Source organism: Triplophysa dalaica, chromosome 6, assembly GCF_015846415.1.
Source record: "Triplophysa dalaica isolate WHDGS20190420 chromosome 6, ASM1584641v1, whole genome shotgun sequence".
NCBI lineage: Eukaryota > Metazoa > Chordata > Actinopteri > Cypriniformes > Nemacheilidae > Triplophysa > Triplophysa dalaica.
Genome location: NC_079547.1, coordinates 24,483,879 through 24,506,954, shown reverse-complemented (window position 1 = coordinate 24,506,954; position 23,076 = coordinate 24,483,879). Strand labels below are relative to the sequence as shown.

Here is a 23,076-nt window from a genome sequence, read left to right as displayed (position 1 = left end):
TCAAATATTAAACGGACTATAAATTCTTATATGCAATATTAATTATGTCTAACTTCTGAATTGTAAAGCAGCCCCCCCGGCCAGGCAAATAGTGCAAAACAATATGCAAACAGTGGCGAGGAACCCAAAACTCCAATCGAGTAAAAAATACCTCAGGAGAACCCAGGCCCAACCAGGGGATTCCAGTTCCCCTCTGGCAAAAGCTGCTGCCATAGAAGCCCCCCAGAACCCCCTCGCAACCACCGCAAAGAGGAACAACTCAGAACATCTCAACAGGTGAGGATTGTGTAGTTGTGGAACTCATTGGCAGTGTTGGTTGTAACAAGTTACTAAGTAATAAGTGACTGTCATTTAATTAAGTTTTCCTTGAAAATGTAAAGTAGGGGATTACTCCTAGTTTTTCTGTAATTTAATTACAATTACTTATGATGTATTTAAACTAAATACTGTGTGTAATATATGTGTGTGCAATAGGGGAATTGACATCAAAATTCAAAGACTAACTTTAAAATCTGTGCTTAAATGTATTCTTCTCACATTTGTAAACTTTGGTCCGTCAATAAGAGTACTTTATGTAGTTTTATATTATTTATTCAAATGAATTAAAAGAGTCGTTTCATATATATCCTTGAATCACTTAACTAATCAAGGTTGATATAGGATATATGAAGTAATTCATAATAAATGAAATACTTTTTGGAGTAATTTGTACAGTAATCTTATGACACTATCGAATATGCAATTAGTATCTAGTAATTAATTACTGAGTAACTCAAAGTACATCAGAGTAACTTGCCCAATACTGCTCATTGGTTCTTAAACTTTTCTGGTCACGCCACTCCCCAAAGAAATAATATATTGCAAATTATGTGTAATTAGGGTTTAAATAAGTAACTCTTGGCCCATCTTGCATCAGGAGTAGACTTGGAACTTTGGTGTTGACTTAAGTTAATGATACCTGTCATTTGTCCCAGGTTTACCTATGTATTTCTCGTCAGAGCCCCTTAGAATCGTCATCAATTTCGTGACACACGCCTCATAAAGCAAAACTGACTGTGTGATTTCTTGCATTGTGCAATGCAATATGCGACTTTCTACGAAGCCTAGGTGCGAACGTAATTTAGATGCTTTGTCTCTGTGTATTATCACAGGCGTGTTTAGTTTATTTTAATGTTCTCCCGAGCCCCCCTGCAGTACGAAGCTTTGAGAACCACCACTGTAGCTTCATTGATAGATCGTTGCATTGGCAGTGCAAATGTACTGATAAATGTATAACTTGAATACTGTGTGATGGATAAGTGTCTGCCAAATGCATAAACGTCCATATGAAAGGTGACATTTATTTTGATGCAGGATCATGTTTTCTCATTGAATGAACTTCTCACAGCTCGTGTCTTAACATGCTTCTGATTGGAGTTCAGGACGATTGATACATGTGCTGCTGAATCATGAATCTATGATCAGTTCCTAGAACAACTTGGCTGGACAAAGACGTTTCAGTGGCCTCTGGCCAGACGGTAGATCCAAACCACACAAACGTTTCACCATTGATGTCTGAGGCTATCATCGATGTTGTCCTCAAACGACAGAAGAACTTTAGAGTCCTAAAACCACCGTCGTTTATTCAGCTGGAATTGGAAACATGAATTGTGGGTGTTTCACTCAAAACTTTCAAAATTCCAACCTGGGATGGCACTGGAACTTTTAATTGTTTGTCCTAAAAGGCACTATAAATCTCTATAAACTGCAGCCGGCTGTGGTTTGTCTCTAAGGTTGTTAGATGATGATGAAGTTTCAGGTCTGTATGAGGTTGGGCAGTTGAGTATTCAAGTCCTCTTGCCACCGTCTCTTTGGCAGGTGTTGTCAAGGGCGTCGTCCTCCTTGCTGATGAGTTTTGAGGGAGGATGGGAACCTGTTTCAGACAGCTTCATCCAGCAGGAAGGTGCTCGTATATAAGATTTATTCATGTTTGTTTCTGGTGTACAAACTACAACATGTCACAGTGAATCCTAAGGATTCTCTAAACTTAGACACTAAAACAATTGCAGAAACCTTTAAAAGTTCAAACACGATCTTTAGATGAAAGGATGAGAAATCAAGACCTTCTCTAGTCTTAAAGCAGTCGAGTAGTGTCAATGACTCTCCTCCCATTACCTTCCCTTTGTTTTATTCCCAAGGTGTCTATTCTCAAATTCATTTTGGAATGGCAGAGTTCGTTAGTATGTTCACACAATATCATCAAAACGTGTTGTACAGAAAGTCCTGCTGAAGAAACATCAAGAATTCTGTTTCGGTCTCTTAATGTCCTCTCCTTGTAGGGTTCACAACTGCAACCGGTTTCTTATCCAGTTATTTCCCCATCCCAAGACTCAAGAAACATGTCAGGTTTCCAAGTACCTTTATAGTTGGTAAGCAGTATGTTTTATCGTTGCCAGTCGGACGTTCTCTTTGAGTCATTTTCTGATTTAGCCAGTTAACAGATTCAATGCTCGCTTTACATCTCTTCAACTTTCCTACTCAAGTTTGTCTGGATTAACAAGAAAATCCTTATCATTTTTGCAGATCAAGTCCAACCACTGGAGAGGACAGTGTCACGAACGGTAAACTCGTCTTCTTTTCAATCATAAGGGTTTAGAAATCAATAAGCGATGTGATAATGTAATAATGTAGGCGTTAATTTGTCCATGTCCTTGTTTCTTGAACTCTAAGCAGGAGATGTTCTGGTTCTGTCTATGCTGTTTGTTCTGTACCAGTTATCTGGTGTTTGGCAAATGATAGTCTGGTTCATTATAGATAAACTTAGCAGTTCATCTTCGAGAGGAAAATTGAGACCCAAAGTTCCCCTGAATTTGTTTTTGTCCACATATATTTCTGAAAGCTTTTCAAGTATCCCAAATCATTCCCATTTTGGTTCTTGTTCATAAAATTGAAACGTAAGAAAGCAGAATATAAGGTACTGACGATTGCTTGGAAGTCTTGGTGGGGCACCTGTTTTTTTTTTTTTATGAGTACTTCTACCTAAAAACAATCAACTGTACAGGTTGCAAAACATAAAGCCCTTGGAGACAAACAGAATATTGTGTCGGTTTTTCTGTTCAGGGTTGAAGCTGAGGGGCGGCAGAAGTGTGCATGAGAAGACCGAAGGCTCCGTGAGATTTGTTGAAGAAACATACTGGTTTAAAGACGTGTAGACGTGTAGCTCTGTTCATCAGGTTGTAATGTCAGACTTCTCTTTAGTTTCATGAACTTTGAAATGCACACAAAATGCTGTGTTGTTTCAACCCATGTTTGGTTAAAATATGTGCAAACCCAAACGTTGGTTAACATTAGCCTAGAAAATGTCCATGTTTGACCAAAGTATGTACGGCAGAAGGGAAGTTTTCTTTCTGATCCGAGACCTTGATTGATTGTTCTTGAACATTCTGTTGACAAGGTACTTCACAAATCACTGAGTGGTCAAATGAAGTTGAGGTTTTTGACTACAGAAGAGTAGCTGAAGTAGAATTCAGCCACACTATTTAGATTTTAAGTACTGACATTTCTCCGGTTTGTCTTCAATCACTTTGGCTTGTTTGTATTGGCTCAGAGGGGAGATGATGGTCAAGTGTTTCTGTTGTGTAAACACATGTGGACATGCACATCAGGGGTGTGAATATGCTACTCTAGTGGCATAAAATGAGAATTACACGTTTGAGAGAGTGCCACCTAGTGGTAAATTTACTGCACTGAATGATGCAGGTGTTGTTTAAACACTTGCCTACACCATTTTGTAAGTACAATTAGATGTTTTATCACCATTTCAAGTTCATGTAGCTTGACTGGTAAAATATTGTGCTTGCAAAACCAGAGTCAAGAGTTTAAGGAATGTATGAGCTGATCAAATGTACAGCATATCTCACATCTTTCTTTAGATGAAAGCGTCTGCCAAGTGAAATGGGTAAAATTTCTAATCGTAAAAATGTTTTTTCCTTTCCGGCAGGTTTTTCCCTCAAACATCAAGCTTTCAAAAGCAATGCATATAGGGAATTGATTGATGACTAACCATCATCAGATCACCCAAATAATACGGTATTTCTGTCTATCATCTGGAGTCAAAATGAACGTTTCCGTTAAGTGACATTAGTTTCCCTGTGGAATTGGTCTCCAGAGGCATTTTTACCTTCTCAAGAGCAATTTCTATAATTATCTGATATGTTTTGTACTTGAGATCCAATTGAATTACTTCAACGGCTCAAAATAGTGACATACTTAACTCTGTGAACATTAAAATGATATCAACATTAGCAAAAGCCGTCTGAATGCTGCACCTTTTATATTTTTTATTTGATCAAATTTGACCTTTATCTTACATTTTAGCGGGCACTTGTGTTCATCTTGGGGGCATGTAATCAATGAAAGGTGCAGAGGATTCTTTTAAAAGGTCTTTCACGAAGTGACATAGAAGAACCATTTTTTGGTTCCACAAAGAGCCATTCAGTCAAAGACTCCAAAGAAGAACCATCTCTTTTTAAAGAATCATCTGTTTCTTACCTTTTTATAATCATGCATTTTTTTACCACAAAGAACCAAATAAGAAAGATTTGTTGGATGTTAAAAGTTTATGGAACCATTTAGACAATAAAGGTTCTTCCATGGCGTCGTGAAGCACCTTTATTAAGGAGTGTAAAGAAAACAGTGAAACAAGGCAAAATGTTTGCAGTACAGCTCTTGCACAACACAAATGAAGCCAGATTTCATGGTGAAGGGTGCAAAGTCACATTACATCAGTTTTTAAATAAATCTATTAATGTTTCAAACAAAACACACAGTATGGATCCGTTGTACTGTGCTGTTCTTAACTTACAGTTCATCTAAGAATGAAATAATACTGAAACAGCTGGTTTAACAAAATGATTGAAGTAAAAAAAGAAACATTCAAGAGTATTGAACAGAATGTGACTTCTTTTGCATTGGGCATGTACAGTAGTGGCCAAAAGTCATGTCCAAAAAACTGGTGTCTTCCAAACATGCTATTGAATACTTATATGCATTGGAGTGTAACCTGAAGCTCAGCTTTGAAGAACTTGAGGAGGCTTGGCCAAAAAATATCACAACTCCAGGGTTTTTCCTGGCTCAAAATGAGGCAAAGGTGGTGCCATCCTTATCTCGCACACACATGCACGTGTAGGCCTACCGTACCTTCAAATGAGTTAAGCAAACACTTGGATGTAATGATACAGCTCCTATTAGCTCTTGTACTGCAACTAGTCAGCGTCTCACTGGGCTGAAAACGAAACAGCGCCTCCCTTGCGGCGAAATGACGCAACTGCAGTTACAGATGTCTCTTGACAGAATACACCTAGTTTTTTGTGAAGATCATTTTTGGCGAGAGACTGAGGCGGAAAGAAATATCCCATCGTACTCGAAAACAAGACAGGAACGTCAAAAAATGTATTATTATTAACTGTAGTGAATGATTGCTTTATTAACTATGAGTTTTTGGTTTTTCTTAGAAAGAACATATTCCTTGATACGATATACACTAGCTTTCCTTTGTTACCATATACTTTTGTTCAAAGAATACTATCACAATCTCCTCGTTTTACCTTCTATTATAATGGTTTAAACCTGTGTCTTAAAAAGCAAATATTCAACGAATTTCTCTTTTGAACGTCATTTTTTGTAATATACAGTATTTATTTAGTTTCACATTAATGAAGTTCGGATAATCTTTGTTGAGATATGTTTTTAGATATAGTAGTCTACATTCACTCTTTGTTTTAAAATATTATATATCACGAACATCTGACGAATGAAGTTTATTTTGAAGTGTTCTTTAGTAACTGCCGGTCACGGCTTACAGAAGCTAATTCTGAATGTTATGTAACTGAGAATGTATTTCAGGTAACTGGGGCTGCAGTAATAGGATCAACTTGTGCATTTGCAAGTTATTTGAAGTGTTTGACGCAGTGCATTGTGGGAAGGCACACACGCACAGAAACATTTTGCATGTGACCTCTTGATACTTTATAAATATTATCATGGTGCTATCTTTCCTTTAAATATGTGGCATGTAGTAATTTTCAATCGTATATTAAAACCTTTTCAGATGTGCACTAAGCACTAATAGTTGCCTCTGAACTGTTGTTGTTGAATGTTGTTGACTGACATGGACAGAGCATCTTTCGTTTGGTTTGTCAAGTCTTGAGGAATAATGTAGATGCTGTTTAATGCATTAAATCACATCCAGGTCACACTGTCAGTTTGCTTTCGAGAATGAATCTCGGGTGAAAAAAACACACCCGGTGTCTGTGTGGGTCTTAAAGGGTTCATCACAATCATGAGGATGCATGACGATGAGTGGGGATTACCAACGCGTGTGTGTGTGTTTGTCTCTTCTGGATTACAGTAATCAGTGTGTCTGTGGGTTAGTGTGTCAGTGGATCAGTAAGTCACTGTGTCCCTTGAACATACACTTCTTTGCATTAAACACTCAACCTGTTTGTGTGCACATACACACCCAATTTATGTCAGGATGTTGTGTATGGTTGTACACGGAAAGGTGAATGTAAAGCTCTGTATAATATTACACTGAATAAATAAACTTGATGAATATTAAAAAGAGTATTTAAAGGGACAGTTCGCCCAAAAATACAAATAGTTTCATCGTTTATTCATTTCAAACCTGCATGACTTACTTTCTGCTGCAGAACACAAAAGAAAATATTTTGAAGAATGTTGGCAACCAAACAACACTGAAGCCCTTTAACTTCCATTGAATGGATACAAAACCACAGAGACATTTCTCTAAATATCTTCATTCGTGTTCCACAGAAGAAAGAGCGATTTTACAAACAAATGTGAACAAATGATGACACAATTTTTATTGGGGTGAACTATTCCTTTCTCTGAGGTACACACCGATGTACCAAGTCTTATAATGAATGAAACCTTTTCAGGTATCAGGAAATGTTGAAATGTGTTTTGATTTCTAGAATGGGAAGTGAGAGAGCGAAATTCTATTTCCACAATCAGTATAATTTTCTTTTATTTAAGTGGAGTATTTCATTGGTCTTTTGTGAGTGCGATTAAAATCCTTAGATGTGAAAATGCCCTTTAGAGGTCCACGTGGCGATTGAAACAGCGGTACAGACGGACAAATGCAATCTCTGTTACACGTTGAGTCATGCACCACAGGCGCACGGTCAGTCAGTCCGGGACAAAAATCTGCTTTTCTGTTCACAACCTCATGAGATGTGCCAAAGTTGATAGAGTTTTCAACCAGTTGCATCAAGTTATGTCCTTTCATGTGGTCAAATCGTTCCGTTACAATGAGTAAGGCACGTTTGCGTTTGATACGTCGTGATGTTCATGCCAATATCACCCTTGCAGCTAAACCAAACAAATGCACATGTATCACGCGCAGGTCATTCTGTAGTCTTTGTACAGTAGATTCGAATCCTGCCAGATTAATGTGAGGGTTGTTTACTCGACAAATATGGACGTCTATAAAAACCACTTCAATTATTTGCCCAAGAAAAACACGCTCTTTGCCTTTTAGACATTATCGATTGCCTTCATTGAATTCATAGAATTCTGCTGGTTTACTGAGTACTGTAATCAATTATTCGACTAACTGATGACTAACATTTTCTATCAATCTCCTGTACATGATTTCACGTTTATGGATTTTGTATATATCAGTTGTCATTTTGTTCATTGGGGTTGTGTTAATGTGTTTAAAATGTGTGTCTGGGAATATAATTGAAAGCATCATGACTTAGAAAGCAAGTAAGATGTTTATTAAAAAAAATTACAATGTTCATTACAGTGTAGATTTCTGAGCCGTCCCACATATAAGAAAATAATCTCTTCATACAAAATTATAGAAATTACTCTGGGTTTGAGCGGATACTCATATAAAACACTTTACTGTACAGTGATAATACTGTGGCGTACGTTTCTGTATGACTCCTATGACAAAAAAAGAGCAAAAAATGACATTTTTAATATATAACAAATAAAGTGCAGCAACAGATAAACGACTGTCAGGTGGGTGACAGCAGCAATGTTTTTAGATCTGAAGTTTCCAAACAATGGAAAATAAAGCACAAGAGAATGCTTTCATGAGTCAGAATTTCCATAACTGTAAACGTGCGGAATGATGCTCGTAGCCTAAACATGCAGAAAGAAAAGTCGCTGTTATCAAAAGCATGTCTACAGAAGGAAGTACTTAAAACACAATGAAATAAACAACACAAGCCAAAAGCTGCATCAAGATATGGTTTGCATAGAGAAACACTACATTGTAACATGTACAGTGTAGATTTTCGTACATCACAACACCTTTGAGCATTTGGAAAGGGTTCTAAATAAATATCAATTATTATTTATTATTAAAAACGTAATCTCTCACTCAAATGAATGAGCATCTTTTAAAAGAAGGTTGCATTTGTTAGTGCTTAGCGTAAACAAACGTTTGAAAGCTTTGAGAACTATGAAGTATTTTTCCTGTTTAAATACACGAACAGATTCATCTGATTTCTGTTACCTTACAACATTCATTCGTGCCAGTGGAACTTTGTTGGGACGTGTGGCAATATCTAAATGTTTACCTGTGGCGTTGGGTAACCAGTTTAGATCAGTGGCCTCTGCACAGATGACATTAATGGGTACAGTGTGTCACGTAATGGCTTTTACAGTGCCTTTGAATTCCCTGAGTATTTCATCATTTACCATGTGGATGCATAGGAGCCTATGGAAAGCCTTGATGAAGTAATATTTGGTGTCCTTTTGACTGCTTATTAAGTTTTGGTACAAATGCGATGGGGTTCCAAAAGTCTGACACCACGAGGATCTAGTGAAATTCGGCACATTTATCAAAAATTACATTACTTGTATTACAACTGCATTGAAAGAGAATTTCAAAATGTCTCTGTATTTGATTCGTCCCCCTCTTTCTATAGTGAACATCGGACCTTAAGTATAAAAGCAGATCAGATGTTCAATTTTACACATTTGATAAGCAATTTTTCATCTTTATTTGGAAAAATTACATTTTTAAATGTAATTTTATGTTTGTTAATTAGATAAAGAATCTCAGATGTGTATGCGGTTTCAGACTTTTGGATCCCACTGTAGGTTTAGGAAATGTTGTATACTGCCAATGTACAGAAAGTACTAAAACATCGCATGGCTGTCGTTTACGTGCACCCGCAGGACTCCACGATCATGTCCGGGACGTCCATCTTAACAATGATGTGCTGAGAGTTGAAGTACACCATGGAGAGCGGGCGCCTCTGGATGGGCACGCAGCAGGACGAGACCGCCGAGTGAATGCCGTTGGCCTTCAGCTGGCTGAAGACGGTGGCGTGGAAGGACGAGGCGATGCCCGGAGAACCCGACAGGTGCTGCGGACACTGACCCATGCAGTAGTTCATGTGGTAACCCTCGGGCGCAATGATCCAGTCCTGCCAATGTATGTCTCGAAACTTGACGTAGAAGTCTTTCTTGCAGCAGACGCTGGCATCCTCGCCACACCTCAGCGAGCGCTTGCTCAGGGTGTGCTCGGAGTCGTCGTCACGCTGACGCACTTGGGCCACCAGGAACGGCTGTTGGGAGGAGTCGCTGAATGTACCCTGGCCGCACAGGTTGCGTCCGTCTTCCTCGCAGTGCACCTCTAGGCGGAAACTCGTTTTGTCCTTGTCGAGGAAGCGCTGCAGGGAGGTGGTAACGGGAAACGTGTGCCAGCCGCCCCGAGTGGCCTCTAAGCTCCTCTGGATAAGCAGCGTGCGGCTGCCATTGTCCTTCTCCAACAGGTAGATTTTAGCCGTCACGCTGGGGTGAGAACCGTTGGCCGGCTGCACGTACATCCACAGAGACGACTGCAGGACCTGCAAGCTGCGACTTTTCTCCTGCAGGAACTGGAATGACAGATGGGTGCTGATACCAACAGACACGTCGTCTTCTGAAAGGAAAGCATAAAGAAATGCTCACACTTAGAGGAGAGTGGATGGGTGGCAACAGATACTGCGTACGTTCTGTTTGCACTTATCTAGAATTTATGTTTAAAAAAATGTGGACTGTTGGAGAAACAATAGAGGATTGCATGTGAAGCCAATGGAGACTAGAGATCCAGTGCAGATATATACAGATCTGGAAAATTTTAAGAGACTTTTGCATTGAATCAGCATTTCTGCATGTAGTTTCAGTCCACCTCAGGTATGACATAACGTCATCCGACAGCAATGTAAAAGACTGAGAAAATTAAACGTAGCATGTAAATTGTGATTTAAAAATCAGGATAATTCCAACAAAAATGATGTAAGAAAATGAGTATTGTCTCGTTTGAAAAAAGTTATTTTTCATTTCGATCAAATAAATGTAGAAAAATTTAAAATTGGTACATTTGGTCAGTAATTCACACACAGAATAAAACTAAATGAATTGCTTTGCCTAAACACACCTATAAATAAAAAAATCAGAAAAATTTAAAATATTTTGGATGTTCTCTTTTTTCCGGGGCTGTATATATTCATTATATTACAAGTTGCATTTTCTCAAATTTACAAAAATGATATCGAAAATTGCTTATTAATCACAGAGCAGTTGTTTGCTTTCCATGCATCCTTGAAGGACACTTGCTGGGCCAGTCCCATCGGTATCTCTAAATAGAAAGCAACACTTTGAATAGAATGCAACTCAAAGCTATTTAAAGTTAATTCTCAGTTTGTATGGATGTAGTGAACCGTCAGCTCGTTTCATAAATGAGGCCACATTAGTCTGGATACTCACCGACAGTAGCAAAACTGACTATCTCGTATGCTTGGTTACCCGCTTGTGGGTTTATAAAGCTATTTTCCATGTCCAGAGTTCCGTCCTGCCGGACGCGGCCCGCGTGTAACTTGCGCAGCGCAGTCATGAGCGCGGCGCGCGGTAACGGCTGCGTGATGTTCGGCCTCTCCCGCAGGTGAAGCTTGCTTAGGATCTGCTGTTTGGCGATCTCGATCAGGTAACGCTCTTCCTCGCCCTTCTCCATTGCTGGCCGACCGCACGTCGGGCAGGCAGTGGATGCTGCATCCACCGTCAGAGCGCTCAGCATCACCAGCGCCGACAGGAGCGCGTACACGCACCCGACGCGGCCCCGTTTGGGACACAGGTACACCCAGAGGGTCGAAGAGAGGGACACCCACGAGAATGACAGAGAGAACATCTTGTCCACGCAAGTTTGTGGTGTCGGCGTCACTTGGAGACGGTTGGAGAGATGCGCACTAGTCAGATGACTGAGAGATGTAAGTCGCACCTGAGGACTCAGAAGTGGGGTAATCCATCAAAGGTTGCGACACGTTTAAAAGGTCGCACCGATGATCGCATCAAGTACGCGCGCACTCTCTCTTTTCCGCGCGAGGGGAGGGAGGACGCGAGCCCGCAGGTAAGCGAGTTACTGCGGTGATGCACGTGTTCCCTTCTCAATTAATCACATAGAGGCGATCTAGGGTTAATCATTAGCGCGAATAAATAAACATATGACACTTTTACAGTGCCACGTCGAGTCGCCCTCCCGCACGCGCCGGAGGTTCAGTGTGCGCATCACCAAGAGTGGAAAGAGGGGCGAAGTTCATCGCGTCACCTCTATCCCAGTGACCACCAAACACTCTCAAACTAAATCATCCAAACCAAACATGCACTTACAGATCACAAGACAACACTGGACTTGTAAATATGATGCAATGGAAGAATTTCTTCAGAGAGAAACCGGTTTGGATTTAACACCTGGAATCCTTTTACTGTAGTGGGTGTTTTTCCATAGTATGTTGCAAATGAACTGATGGTATTTACTACAGTAACTACATTTTAACCATGGTATTTGTAGTAAAACGGTAGTTACCACGTGTTTTTCATTTATTATTTATAATTTTTACTTGAATTTTACATTTTTTATAAAGGCTGTAACTTAAAGTGTTTCAGAATCACATACAAATGTATATTGTGATATATGTATACTCCCTTACACCCCGTTACGCACGTTAACTTCACCCCAACCCCATGTCATATCTGGCCATTTTCAACATTATTCGTTTTTTGGCCTATATAGTATATACTTATTTTAACAAACAAACAAATCCCAACACAACAAAAGCGATGTATAATCGGTCCAAGAACATTGTGTTGCAACTCTGTTAAGACGCTCAGGGATGAACGTGATGTTGAAATAATTGTGTGAATAGTTAAACATATGTAAGGGTAACACCTCTACACTAAGGTGTAATGTATTTTTAAGTTAAAATTAATAAAAAAATCACTAATTAAAACAAATATGTTTGGCAAGATGAAGCTGCACTGGTGCTCAGTGTGCAGTCGCCGCCTAGAGGTGAGGTCTTAATACTGAGTCATACACAATGACGTCATTGTCACAGGTGCATATGCACTGGTCCATATAGATGTGAATTTAGGACACAGCTGCGCGATGCTTCGGCGCGTGATGCTATGGCTCGTGATACTAATATGTGTATATTTACTTTAACAACTTTAACATTTCAGTCTTTTTAAAAGAGGAGCAAATCTTTGAAGCACAAGTGTTTGTGTGGGATCTTAGACCCTCTTGCCGGTCAGATACATTAAATTGGCCTGGTTTCAATGTGTGTACTACCTATCACTTGTTGATTTTCTGAGGTCAGAGTGAGAACATTCCAAATTAGGCACATCATGAACTCAGATTACTTTTACCTTTACCCTACTTACTGACCACACTAGATACAACTCTATTTTTAAACATATTTATTGTATAGGAATTGCAGATTGAGGTCAAGATAAAGCCATTAAAACAAAAAAGGACAAAAAATAATAGGAAAACCCACATTTTAATTATTTACCTCAATAATGTATTATTAAAAAAGTACACAAACAACATGTGCATCTCTTGTTTAAAGATGGTGGCTACATGTGATGGATCAGAATTTAGGTCACACTTTATTTTAAGGTCCAATTCTCTGTATTAATACTATGACTTTTGCCTCAGTAAACTACTAGTTTGTTGCTTATTAATAGGTAGTAAGCAGTCTTGGGTAACTCTGAAAAGTAATTAATTACTAGTTACTAATTAAATATTCAATAGTGTAATTAGATTACTGTCCAAATTACTCTTTCTATATCCTACATCGACCTTGATTAGTTAAGTGATTCAAGGATAGACATGAAACTGCTTATTTAATTCATTCAAATAAATAATATTATTAACCAAAGTATTACAAATGTGAGAAATATACATTAAAGCACAGATTTTAAAGTAAGACTTTGAATTTTGATGTCAATTACACTATTGCACACGCAGATATTTGCACTATCTGCCTGGCCGGGGGGGCTGCTTTCGAATTCATACTTGTATTCAATGTGTCTCATGTACAGCTGCTTTGAAATTGTAAAAAGCGCTATATAAATAAAGTTGAGTTGAGTTGAGTTGAGATATTTCACAAAGTATTTAGTTTAATTACATCAAAAGTAACTGTAATTAAATTACAGAAAACATATGAGTAATCCCTTACTTTCCTTTTTCAAGGGAAAATTAATTAAATTTCAGTAACTAATTACTTAGTAACTAGTTACACCCAACACTGGGAGTAAGGTAGTTGTTAGGTTTAGGTTTTTGAGAAATTGGTCCCTATACTAAAGTGTTATCAGAATTTATAATGGTATCTTATCTCTATATGCTGTGAAAATATCAGATGATGGTTTTCAGAATGTGTCATAAACATCACGTGTCTAGATTTGTAGATTTCATCAATCAATGCACACAAAGGGCATGTGTAATCTAACATACTTATTAAAGAGTTGCAAGAAAACGAAACAACCTTGATAATCGAAATCCAACTAAATTAGACCAAGTCAAAGAACATTTGTACACCTGACAGGACATCTCAAGAGTTGTGTGATTTAGAATGGTTGTGATAAGACATTATTAATTAAACAGCAAAAACATGTTAAAACTATGTAAGGGTAACACCTATACACTTAGGTTGAATGTATTTTTAAGTTGAAATTAAATAAAAAAATCATTAATGCAAGATGAAGATGCACTGGTGCTCAGTGTGCTGTCGCCGCCTACAGGTGAAGACTTAATATTGCATCATACACAATGACGTCAGTGTCACAGGTGCACATGCACTGGTCCATATAGATGTGAACTTAGGACACAACTGTGCGATGCTTAGGCACGTGATGCTAATATGTGTTTTATAATGAATGTAGTTTTAATCCTGACTTCATTATGACATCACCTCTGGGTGCATTTGCTGCATCTGCTAGAAAGTAAACTAGTTTTGGTGTTTAATGAGCTGAAGTCACTGTGTTAATAGAATTAAACGCATTCATTTGAATGTGTGAACATTTTCTATGTTATGTGATTATTTTTATCAGCTTTGACTTAATTTATTAATTTTGTGTTTTTGTTTTTTTTATGTGGAATTTGCTACGTCTAATCACAAAAATCATAATTTCTAAATCACACAACTCTTGAGATGTCCTGTCAGGTGTACAAATGTATTGTTTGTCAGAACGGTACAGGATGTTCTGTGATTTGGTTTAATGTAGTTGGGTTTTGTTTCCTATCTAGGTTGTTTCGTTTTCTTGTATCTCTTTAATAAGAATGTTAGATTTAAACATGCCCTTTGTGTGCATTAATGAAATCTACAAATCTAGGCATGTGATGTTTATGTCACAGACCACAGGGCAGGTATAGACACATTCTGAAAACCTTCACCTGATTTTTTCACCGGGTACAGAGATAAGACTCCATTATAAATTCTTATCCATAGCCATCTTAAATAGCCATTTTTACCTTTTTTTTGTTTTAATAGCTTCACTTTGACCTTGATCTGCAATTCTTATACAATAAATATGTTTAAAAATAGAGTTTTATCTAGTGTGGTCAGTAAGTAGGGTAAAGGTAAAAGTAATCTGAGTTCATGATGTGCCTAATTTGGAATGTTCTCACTCTGACCTCAGAAAATCAACAAGTGATAGGTAGTACACACATTGAAACCAGGCCAATTTAATGTATCTGACCGGCAAGAGGGTCTAAGATCCCACACAAACACTTGTGCTTCAAAGATTTACTCCTCTTTTAAAAACACTGAAATGTTAAAGAAACCCCAAATATGTTTATTTGTATAAGTGTGTGAATAACGGACGATGTGATGTGCAGTAAAGATCGCTTTTAGATTTTTTAGCAGAAGAATATTGGATTCCAAGAATGAACTCGACCACTAAAGAGAAATAAAAACAGTGTGACAAAGAGCATGTTTGCATCAAGTATTAAAGCCAAAGCAAGTAGCAAAAAATTTATTTCCAAGAATTATTATAAATTAACAAAGGTCAAAATGTGCAATAGTCTTGCTCCGGCATTTTAGATAAAGTGAAAACTATTTAGAACTTTGTAGTGCTGTAATCTAAGTTTATTATAATTTATTTCTTAATGTTTAAAGGAAAAAGAAGGTACATTTTTTAAAGAAATAATATTTGCTGACTTGACAATTATTAAAAAAATGGAAAATAATAAAGAACGAGCAGGTGTGTTAACACTTTTGGCTGGTTGTGTGTGACTTGGCAGTAGTTTAAAAGCTTGTATAACTGGTTTACGTTTTTAGGATAACCTGTTCACTGCAAAGCATTAAGTGTAAAATACCACTGGATTTGAAGGTTTGGTTTTTGACTTCCACCAAAAATGAAAGTTCTGTCAAGATTTACTCACCTTCAAATTATTTCAAATCTGTATTAAATTTTAAGATATATGGAAGGATGCTTATAACCCAACAGATCTTGGCCCCCATTGACTCCCATATTAGGAAAAATTACTAGAAGAAGACATTTTGAAGAATGTAAGACGGCATATCGTTCTGGGGCACTTTTGACTAATTTTTCCTACTATGGTAGTCAGTCTGGTAAGCATTCTTCCAAATATCTTTCTCCGTGTTCATCAGAGCAAAGAAATGTATACAGTTAATGATAACTGAATTAAATTTTTTGGGTGAAGTATCCCTTTAAGTCTCAATGCTTTATGTGAAAGAGCGACATCTTCTGTTCACTTATGATAGAACACGTAAGTGACGTAAAAGAGTGTTGAAGTTCTTGTTTGCTTGTATCATTTGAAATATGCATGTTTGCCCTTTTCAAGTTCCTATGTATATTTTATTCCGCTGTTTTATTCAGAAAGAATGTGAGTTTAGTTTAATTTAGATTTAGTTATTTGAAAGGTAATAGAGGTGTTGCTTTTACATTCTCACTGATTCTGTATATTTTATTTGTCAATATAAATAAACGAAAAAGGGGCACCCACATTTTGAGTCGTATTAATAACCAAACGTATTCAACAATTAAAAGCACTTCAATTTCCATTCTCCAGTTACAATAAGAATATAGTCTACATTTATGTAAGCTAATATAAAGCTCACAACAAAATATACACAACATGAAACGATGAGAAAGAAATAATAACATGAAAAAGGGGAAAAACAGGGATTGCAAAACAAACTGGTGCTTGACAAATTGCATGTCCATGGATGAAGGAAAGTACGTCAAACCGATAATATTTTCAAAGCTTTATTAGACAATATTATGTATTACTAAAACGTTCTTATACTATTGAACAATAAAGTTCTAGAGTTTGAAATTTGGCTCCATGACTGTGAAAATAAGTAACTTAAATGTGTTTATACGCGTTGCCTCTGACGTCACGGTCCCCGCCCACAAGAGTTCTGGTTTGATCGCCGCGCTCTGTTGACAGTCGTCGGAGCGACGAGAGCTGCGCGCGCACTCGTGCTCTGTGGTGATTTAACGGCATTAAGCGGCAGCGGGCTGTCGTGTTTCGGCTACCGGGTGGTCGGTATGTTTGTCCGTTTAAACATGTTTACACAGCCCACCCTGAGCACCAGTAATGCCATTACGAGCTCGTGAGGCGGCCGTTTGTCATTCTGACTGAGCTCGTGCTCGCCTAGCCGCCACAGGCTAGTTCATGAAGCGATATTGTGTCAAAAATATTCTGCGTTCATATTCAAGGGAAATCAACGCCACGACGCGCGGACAGACGCTTCGGACGCCCTCCGGATCGAACAAACTCGAATGATTAAACGGTAAGTGACTCGCGTTTTAAACCCCTCAGGTAATCGGTGTGTTTACGTTGGTGTTGAAACGACGCGTCAATTGCCGAATGACGCTCAATGTTCGTTAAGTTACTTTAGATCCTGATTGAGTTGATGCGGTGAAACCAGAACGCTACTGTCTGTATACAACGCCACTCGAAGCGTTGAAGTTGGTCGCGTCGCGTGCGGGTTTAAACAACGCGCTTGTTAAAGAGCCTCGCGCTGTTAGCCGACCGGAGCTGCGCTTAGCACCGCCACACAGCCGCGTTTTACCTGTTTAACCGCCGCGGTTGTCGTGAGGTGTTTAAGCGTAAACTCGCAGAGAAATGTCAATATTTAATCCGATAGCACGTGCGCTAGCCGGACTGCTAAGCTGTGTTTTTTACCCATAAACACAAGTGGTATCATGATGATAACGTAGTGTTTTGAAATGGCAACACGTTTGATCGTACTCTGTAGTATTTGTCTGTACAGCGAATCGCGGTTTATGCTCACCGCGATGTTGTCATGGTATATCGTTGAGGCTCATGGCACCGCCACAGTCCGTTTTTGCAATAATATCATGTGAGGGAAGTTCACCTGTCAGTAAAAATCTGACAGTTTATTCTGTTTTAATGAACGTAATGGACTAACAGTGTAAGGAGTGGTTAATGCTTTTGCCATTTTTAAAAGAACTCACTGTTGTTATTTATATTTCAAATGAACTTGAACACGGTTTTCTTTTGCCAATGTAGGGTTGCACAAAATCGAGATCAAAATATTGTGAATGTGTATATCGCCGAGGTTCACGATATTGTCATATTAGTTTCTATAGGCTGCACAAGTGAAACATGGCTGTTGATTTTCAGAAGTGCCAAAGAACCAAGAAATGGTTATATTATTTTCAGATTTTAAGTATATTTGAATATGATTTAAGTTCATTTCACAAACTCTCTCTCTTGTTTTTTCAAACCTGTATGACTTTCTTTGTCAAAAAAGAAAGACGTTTTTTTGAAGAATGTTGTTAACGGTTGTCATTGTCTTGCAGTGGTTTTGTGTCCATACATTAGAAGTGAATTGGGGCCTGTGCTTTTCGGTTACCAACTTTATTCACAATATCTTCTTTTGTGTTTAGCGGAAAAGAGTCCGTCATAAAGGTTTAAAATGATGAGCCGATGAGTGAATGATGAGAGAATTTTCACTTTCGGGTGAACTATCATTTTAAATGCCTTGTGGTCAAAGAGGCTTTATTTATTGATACATTTGCCTGTTGAGTGGATAGTTTTGTATAGGATGTGTTTGAATTATTTCATGCCCTTTTAGGAGTTTATCTAAATTCAAATAAAATTCTTTATGAAAGTTTGACACATTGCCTGGGCTTTATACATTCTATTAAATATTGTTTATTCAGAATTTTGACCTGTTTGGTCATGCTTTTAGCGACAAAAAAAGAGTATAGGATGTGGTTCAGGGACCACAATGGAAATAAGTTGTTATAACTTTTTTGTTATCTTTGACAAGAGTGTGATGCAGATGTATTGCTAAATTATGTCTAATAAATCAAATAAGAAAAGAATGCGCTTAAAAAATTTTTACTCGTAAAAAAATATTCTTTAGATTTTTCTTCATGATCAGCACAAAATTGTTTTTGTTTTTAATTTGTGGCAGAATCTTTTGTCCTTAGAAACTTACAAGACATTTAGCCTTTACATTTTGTTAGAATGTGCATTCTCTGGGAATCAAACCCATGACCTCGGCCTTGCTAGCACCGTCTCACCGGTTGCTCTACAGGTGTCAAATAGAACTTGTAAGGGATAATGTACAGGCAGCTGGTTGTTATCGCAGAAATAAGCCCCGACAACAGCTGGCTGCTTATACATTTTCCCACTTATTACACGGCTACTTGCCACATGAGAAAAAAACTAGACTTAAAATGTGAATTTGAATTTTATCAGCAAACTTCTACAGAATGCAGACTTTATGCGAGAAAAATCTGTTTAGTTTCGGTTTAAAGCAAGAAACGACGTTTAAATGTCACGAACAGGCAATTTGGTTTAATCAATTGTAAATATTTTTGTAAATATAATGGCATATATGTTATTAAAAGACATATTTACAATACATTTTTGTTTAATATTAAACTGGCCTTCTCAAAATGATTTGCAGCATCCGGGTTAGAGGGTGTTATTATTTTTGAGCGGTTGTTATTTAAAAATATAACAACGCTGTTATTTGAAAATTGTTATTTTTAATATTTGAAAATAACAACCATTGGACTGGCCAATCAGAATCAAGCATTTAAATGAGCCGTGTGATAATGTTCATTTAACACATGGTAAATGTACGGGTATACATTACTGCCTCTGCTATAGCAAGACTAGTTAAATGTTATGCTATTGAATGCAGATGCAGTGTAGATTTTATTGTAGAGAGAGTAGGTTGTTTGATTGTGTTGTTAAGCACACAACATCTTTAATGTAGCCGTATTTAACAGAAAAAAATGAGTTTATTAAAGATCCTTGAATGTGTTAAGATTTTTGTGTTTCAGCAACTGATTTGGTGTTGTGTTTGAGTATAAAAATGTATCTGATAGAAATGGGCGTTGGGTAAAAGCAATACATAGATGTCAACAACATTGGCCAGAGTCACGAAACTGTTCTTAAGACAAAATATAAGAATGTTCTTACGTTTGAAAGAATCCCCCTACAAAGTGTTTTGTGAATTCGGCCTCAGGTTCCTCGACTCAAAATGCTGCGAAAGATATTTCAATTGGATGTTCCTCCCTGAACCCTCCCCTTAAGCTTAATCGTGTTTGTATAGTAATATTATTGGTTCGAAGCAAAAGCGCATTTGTGAATATGTTTGGCGCATTCCACCCACATGTAACAGTGCTTGTAAGATATCAGGCTCACTCGTGTTCAGCTTTAAGGGGTTAAAATTGTGATCTTGGTTTGAGTCTCATCCCACTGTCTTTGTGATAGCCATGAATGTGGAAATCATGTTAAGCCCTACAAACACACAAAGTTATTCTGCATGTTATGGTTGTATTATGATGTGTGCTGTGTGGATTTTGGTCTTCTGGTGTGAAAGCAGCAGTGCAGGCAGTATGCTGTGTGTTTTTTCTTGAGAGATTTGAAGAGCTATTTATAGACGCCTGCCGGAGCGTGTGCTGCACCTCCCTCGCGCTTTCGCTCGCTCGCTCAACTCAGCCTCCCAGATCCATGATGCTGTGTGATTTTTCTCCTCCTCATCTCACACCTTTCTTCTAATCTCTTCCTCTAATTCCCGCTTTTCTCTTCATCTGTTGTTCTGTTTCTCTCTTTCTCTCGTTCGTCCTCATTTGGTGTTGCCACTACATGGTTCCTTTTGCTCTGTTTTCTTCTTCCCTCCTCTTTGCACAACCACCTATCTCTCTCTCTCTCTCTCTCTCTCTTTATTTCTTGCTCTTGCTCACCCACTCTCTCGCTTTCGCTTCATGCTTTCTCTCTCCCTCTTGCTTTCTCTCTCTGTGAATTTCTGCGTGTAAATTATTAATGGTTGTTGGATGTCAGTGACTGAGGTAAACACTGAAAATTAAAGGCTCTTATGAGGGAAAACAGTTGAGAAGTCATGCTGGTATGCGATTCATACATGTACTGTAAACAATAGGGATGCATGATAAATTATTGGACATATCGGTATCGACCGATTTTGGGTCGTTTTTAATGATATCGGTATCTGCCGATTATAAAATGCAGGCCGATAAATTATAGCAGATAAATTATGAATCATTTTCTCTGGTCAAACCACTTCAGCTGCATGCTGCTCACAGTTAAAAATCAAGTACAGCGCTGTCTTTCTATCATGTTTATTCACTTACTGCTATTAGCCAAACATTGTTGATGTAGGTTAGTGTTGTCAAAAATATTGATATTTCGATACGTATCGATACCAAAAAATCTGAATCTGTTCCAATATGCATGTCCCATGTGTCGATACCAGCTGCACGTTCCCGCGCTCTCTCTTTTTTTCCGAAAGTGAGTTGACAGACACTGCATGTGAACGCGGTGACAACAGAGCCCCGCCTCCTCTCACAGACTTGACTCGTTTGCAGCAGTTAAAAATTGTTCATATTAGAAAATATGGCCAGTGCAGAGTCTCGGTAAGGTGTTGTTGTGCCTCCTCATTTGACACATTTTAAAACTCATGCAATACATACTGAAAATAATTAATTAGATTTTTAACGTTTAAAGAATTTTAAACAAAGTAGTAATGAAAATTGTAGCCCGGCCTATATGTTTACTTTGTAAAAAAAGATGATTCGCAATTAGCAAAGTGACAGACGCTCGATATGCTTCTCAAACGGAAGGCTCAGTTAGTTTACAACTGAATGGAAGATCACAGTTTTAAGGAGGTTTAATGTTCACACGCGGGCCCTAAACCTATTTTAAACGGTACGTGTGTTTCATTTACTTTTAGCAAGCCATGGGGCGAAGGAGCATTTTATCACAGCGTAGGTTATAATTGTCAACCTGTTGTTTTTGTTGTGACTGTGTGTGGTAATATTGTTTAATTTATGTTATTATTGTTCACTTGTACGGAAAATAGCATCCTGCACGAGTTGTAAGTGGGCCCTTGGACAAATGTGGTAGTTTTGACTTTTTTGCATTAATGATGCTGATTGTGTGCCCTCCCACTGGGAGCCAAGTTGCCCCCCTGTTAGTCGTGGCCTGGCGCCGACACATCTGCCGCTAAGTGTACGCTTGTTTACCTTTCCCTTGTTTACCGTGGCGTATGTATGTGCACTGATCAATAATTTCATCCACTCGTTTCATTCGCCCTGGTTAAACTTTGTTTATGTTAGAAAGATGGCCAGTACTAAGTCTACGCAACAGTTCTCATATTTAATGCATGTAGTTTCTGTCTTTGTGTGCTCATAAATGATTACATCCACTCGTCTCGTTGGCTCCGGTTAAGTTGATGTTTGAAATGATGCTGGTGCGGGTAAAGTCTCTGTAACAATTCTCAATTCACGTTTGCACTTCAGTGTTTACCATAACGCTCGATGTATTGATTGATTTCATCCACTCGTGTCATGCACTCCGGTTAAGCGTTGTTAAAGCTAGAAAGATGGCCAGTGCGAGTCTCTGCAACAGTTCTTGCATTTAAAGTTTGCGTTTCTGTCTATATGTATGCTGATCAATGATTATATTATGTAGATTGCCTATAAAGTCACACAGGTGAGGAAGACAAGGCCAACATAGGAAGAAGAATCTTTCTGTCCTGTCCAACATTTACGTTTGGCAGACACTTTTATCCAAAGGGACTTACATTGCATTATCCTATACATTTATACATAGGTATGTGCAATCCCCTGGGGTCGAACCCACAACCTTGCGTTGTTAACGCAATGCTCTTACCAGTGATCTACAGAAAACCTGTCCTGTTGTAGATAGACAGTGAATTCGAGAGGAGCTGACCGTCCCAACACGAACACACGGCTCTAGTTTCTATGGCTATTCAATAAAGAGCTACGCAGGCCTGACAACTGTTGTCACGATCAGGATTCCCTGATGCGGGCTAAAGTGTTATTGCATAGGCAGGGTTCCCACTGAGAGGAAAGCACAGTGTGTTCTTTCTCCATGTTTGTTATAGCTTTCATATAATTTACTCGCTTATGAGTTTATGTGCTTGTATCAGAGTACGTTTTTGTCGTTCTGATGATGGGTAGACTACATAAATCACATGCACCGAAAAAAAACAAAAGTAAAAAATTATGTAAGACATTACGTAATGAAGCTTTATGTTTTTATTGCCGTGGAATGAGCTATTTACCGCGGGTGTATCTACATCCCTTACATGGAATTTGCCATGTAGCCTTAAACAAAGCTCATTTTGTAATTGCTTTATCTCCTTCGGCAATTAAGCGAAAACGTGACTACATCCTAATACTGTGTCAGACAGGAGTGCTTCGAAAGGGAGGTATGGAGTGAGCCGTTGGTTGCGA

General features: G+C 38.2%; 2 protein-coding genes across 4 annotated transcripts in view; one reads left to right on the top strand and one right to left on the bottom strand.

Annotated features, from left to right (window-relative positions):
- Window positions 1–7,759: 7,759 nt before the first annotated feature.
- Window positions 7,760–11,631, bottom strand: LOC130424251 (inhibin beta B chain). The gene is made up of 2 exons (XM_056749748.1): window positions 10,774–11,631; window positions 7,760–9,946 (listed from the first exon to the last, which is right to left on the bottom strand). The coding sequence occupies exons 1-2, from the start codon at window positions 11,189–11,191 to the stop codon at window positions 9,183–9,185; spliced, it is 1,182 nt and encodes a 393-aa protein (XP_056605726.1). The 5' UTR covers window positions 11,192–11,631; the 3' UTR covers window positions 7,760–9,182.
- A 5,014-nt stretch (window positions 11,632–16,645) lies between these two features.
- LOC130424489 (R3H domain-containing protein 2) overlaps window positions 16,646–23,076 on the top strand; it is a 34,674-nt gene continuing 28,243 nt past the window's right edge. For 2 of the 3 annotated variants that reach the window (XM_056750175.1, XM_056750176.1), the window contains exon 1: window positions 16,647–17,102. The gene's annotated coding sequence lies outside the window, so the exon portion shown is untranslated. Of the gene's footprint in view, window positions 17,103–23,076 lie in introns of all 3 variants that reach the window. The other variant, XM_056750177.1, reaches the window with a different exon arrangement.

Bases quoted from the DNA above. Each gene is read 5' to 3' on its own strand.
- LOC130424251 (XM_056749748.1), bottom strand. From the start codon at position 11,191: ATGTTCTCTCTGTCATTCTCGTGGGTGTCCCTCTCTTCGACCCTCTGG. The intron at 9,947-10,773 runs GTGAGTATCCAG...CTTTCCTTTCAG, and splicing joins AGTCAGTTTTGCTACTGTCG to AAGACGACGTGTCTGTTGGT.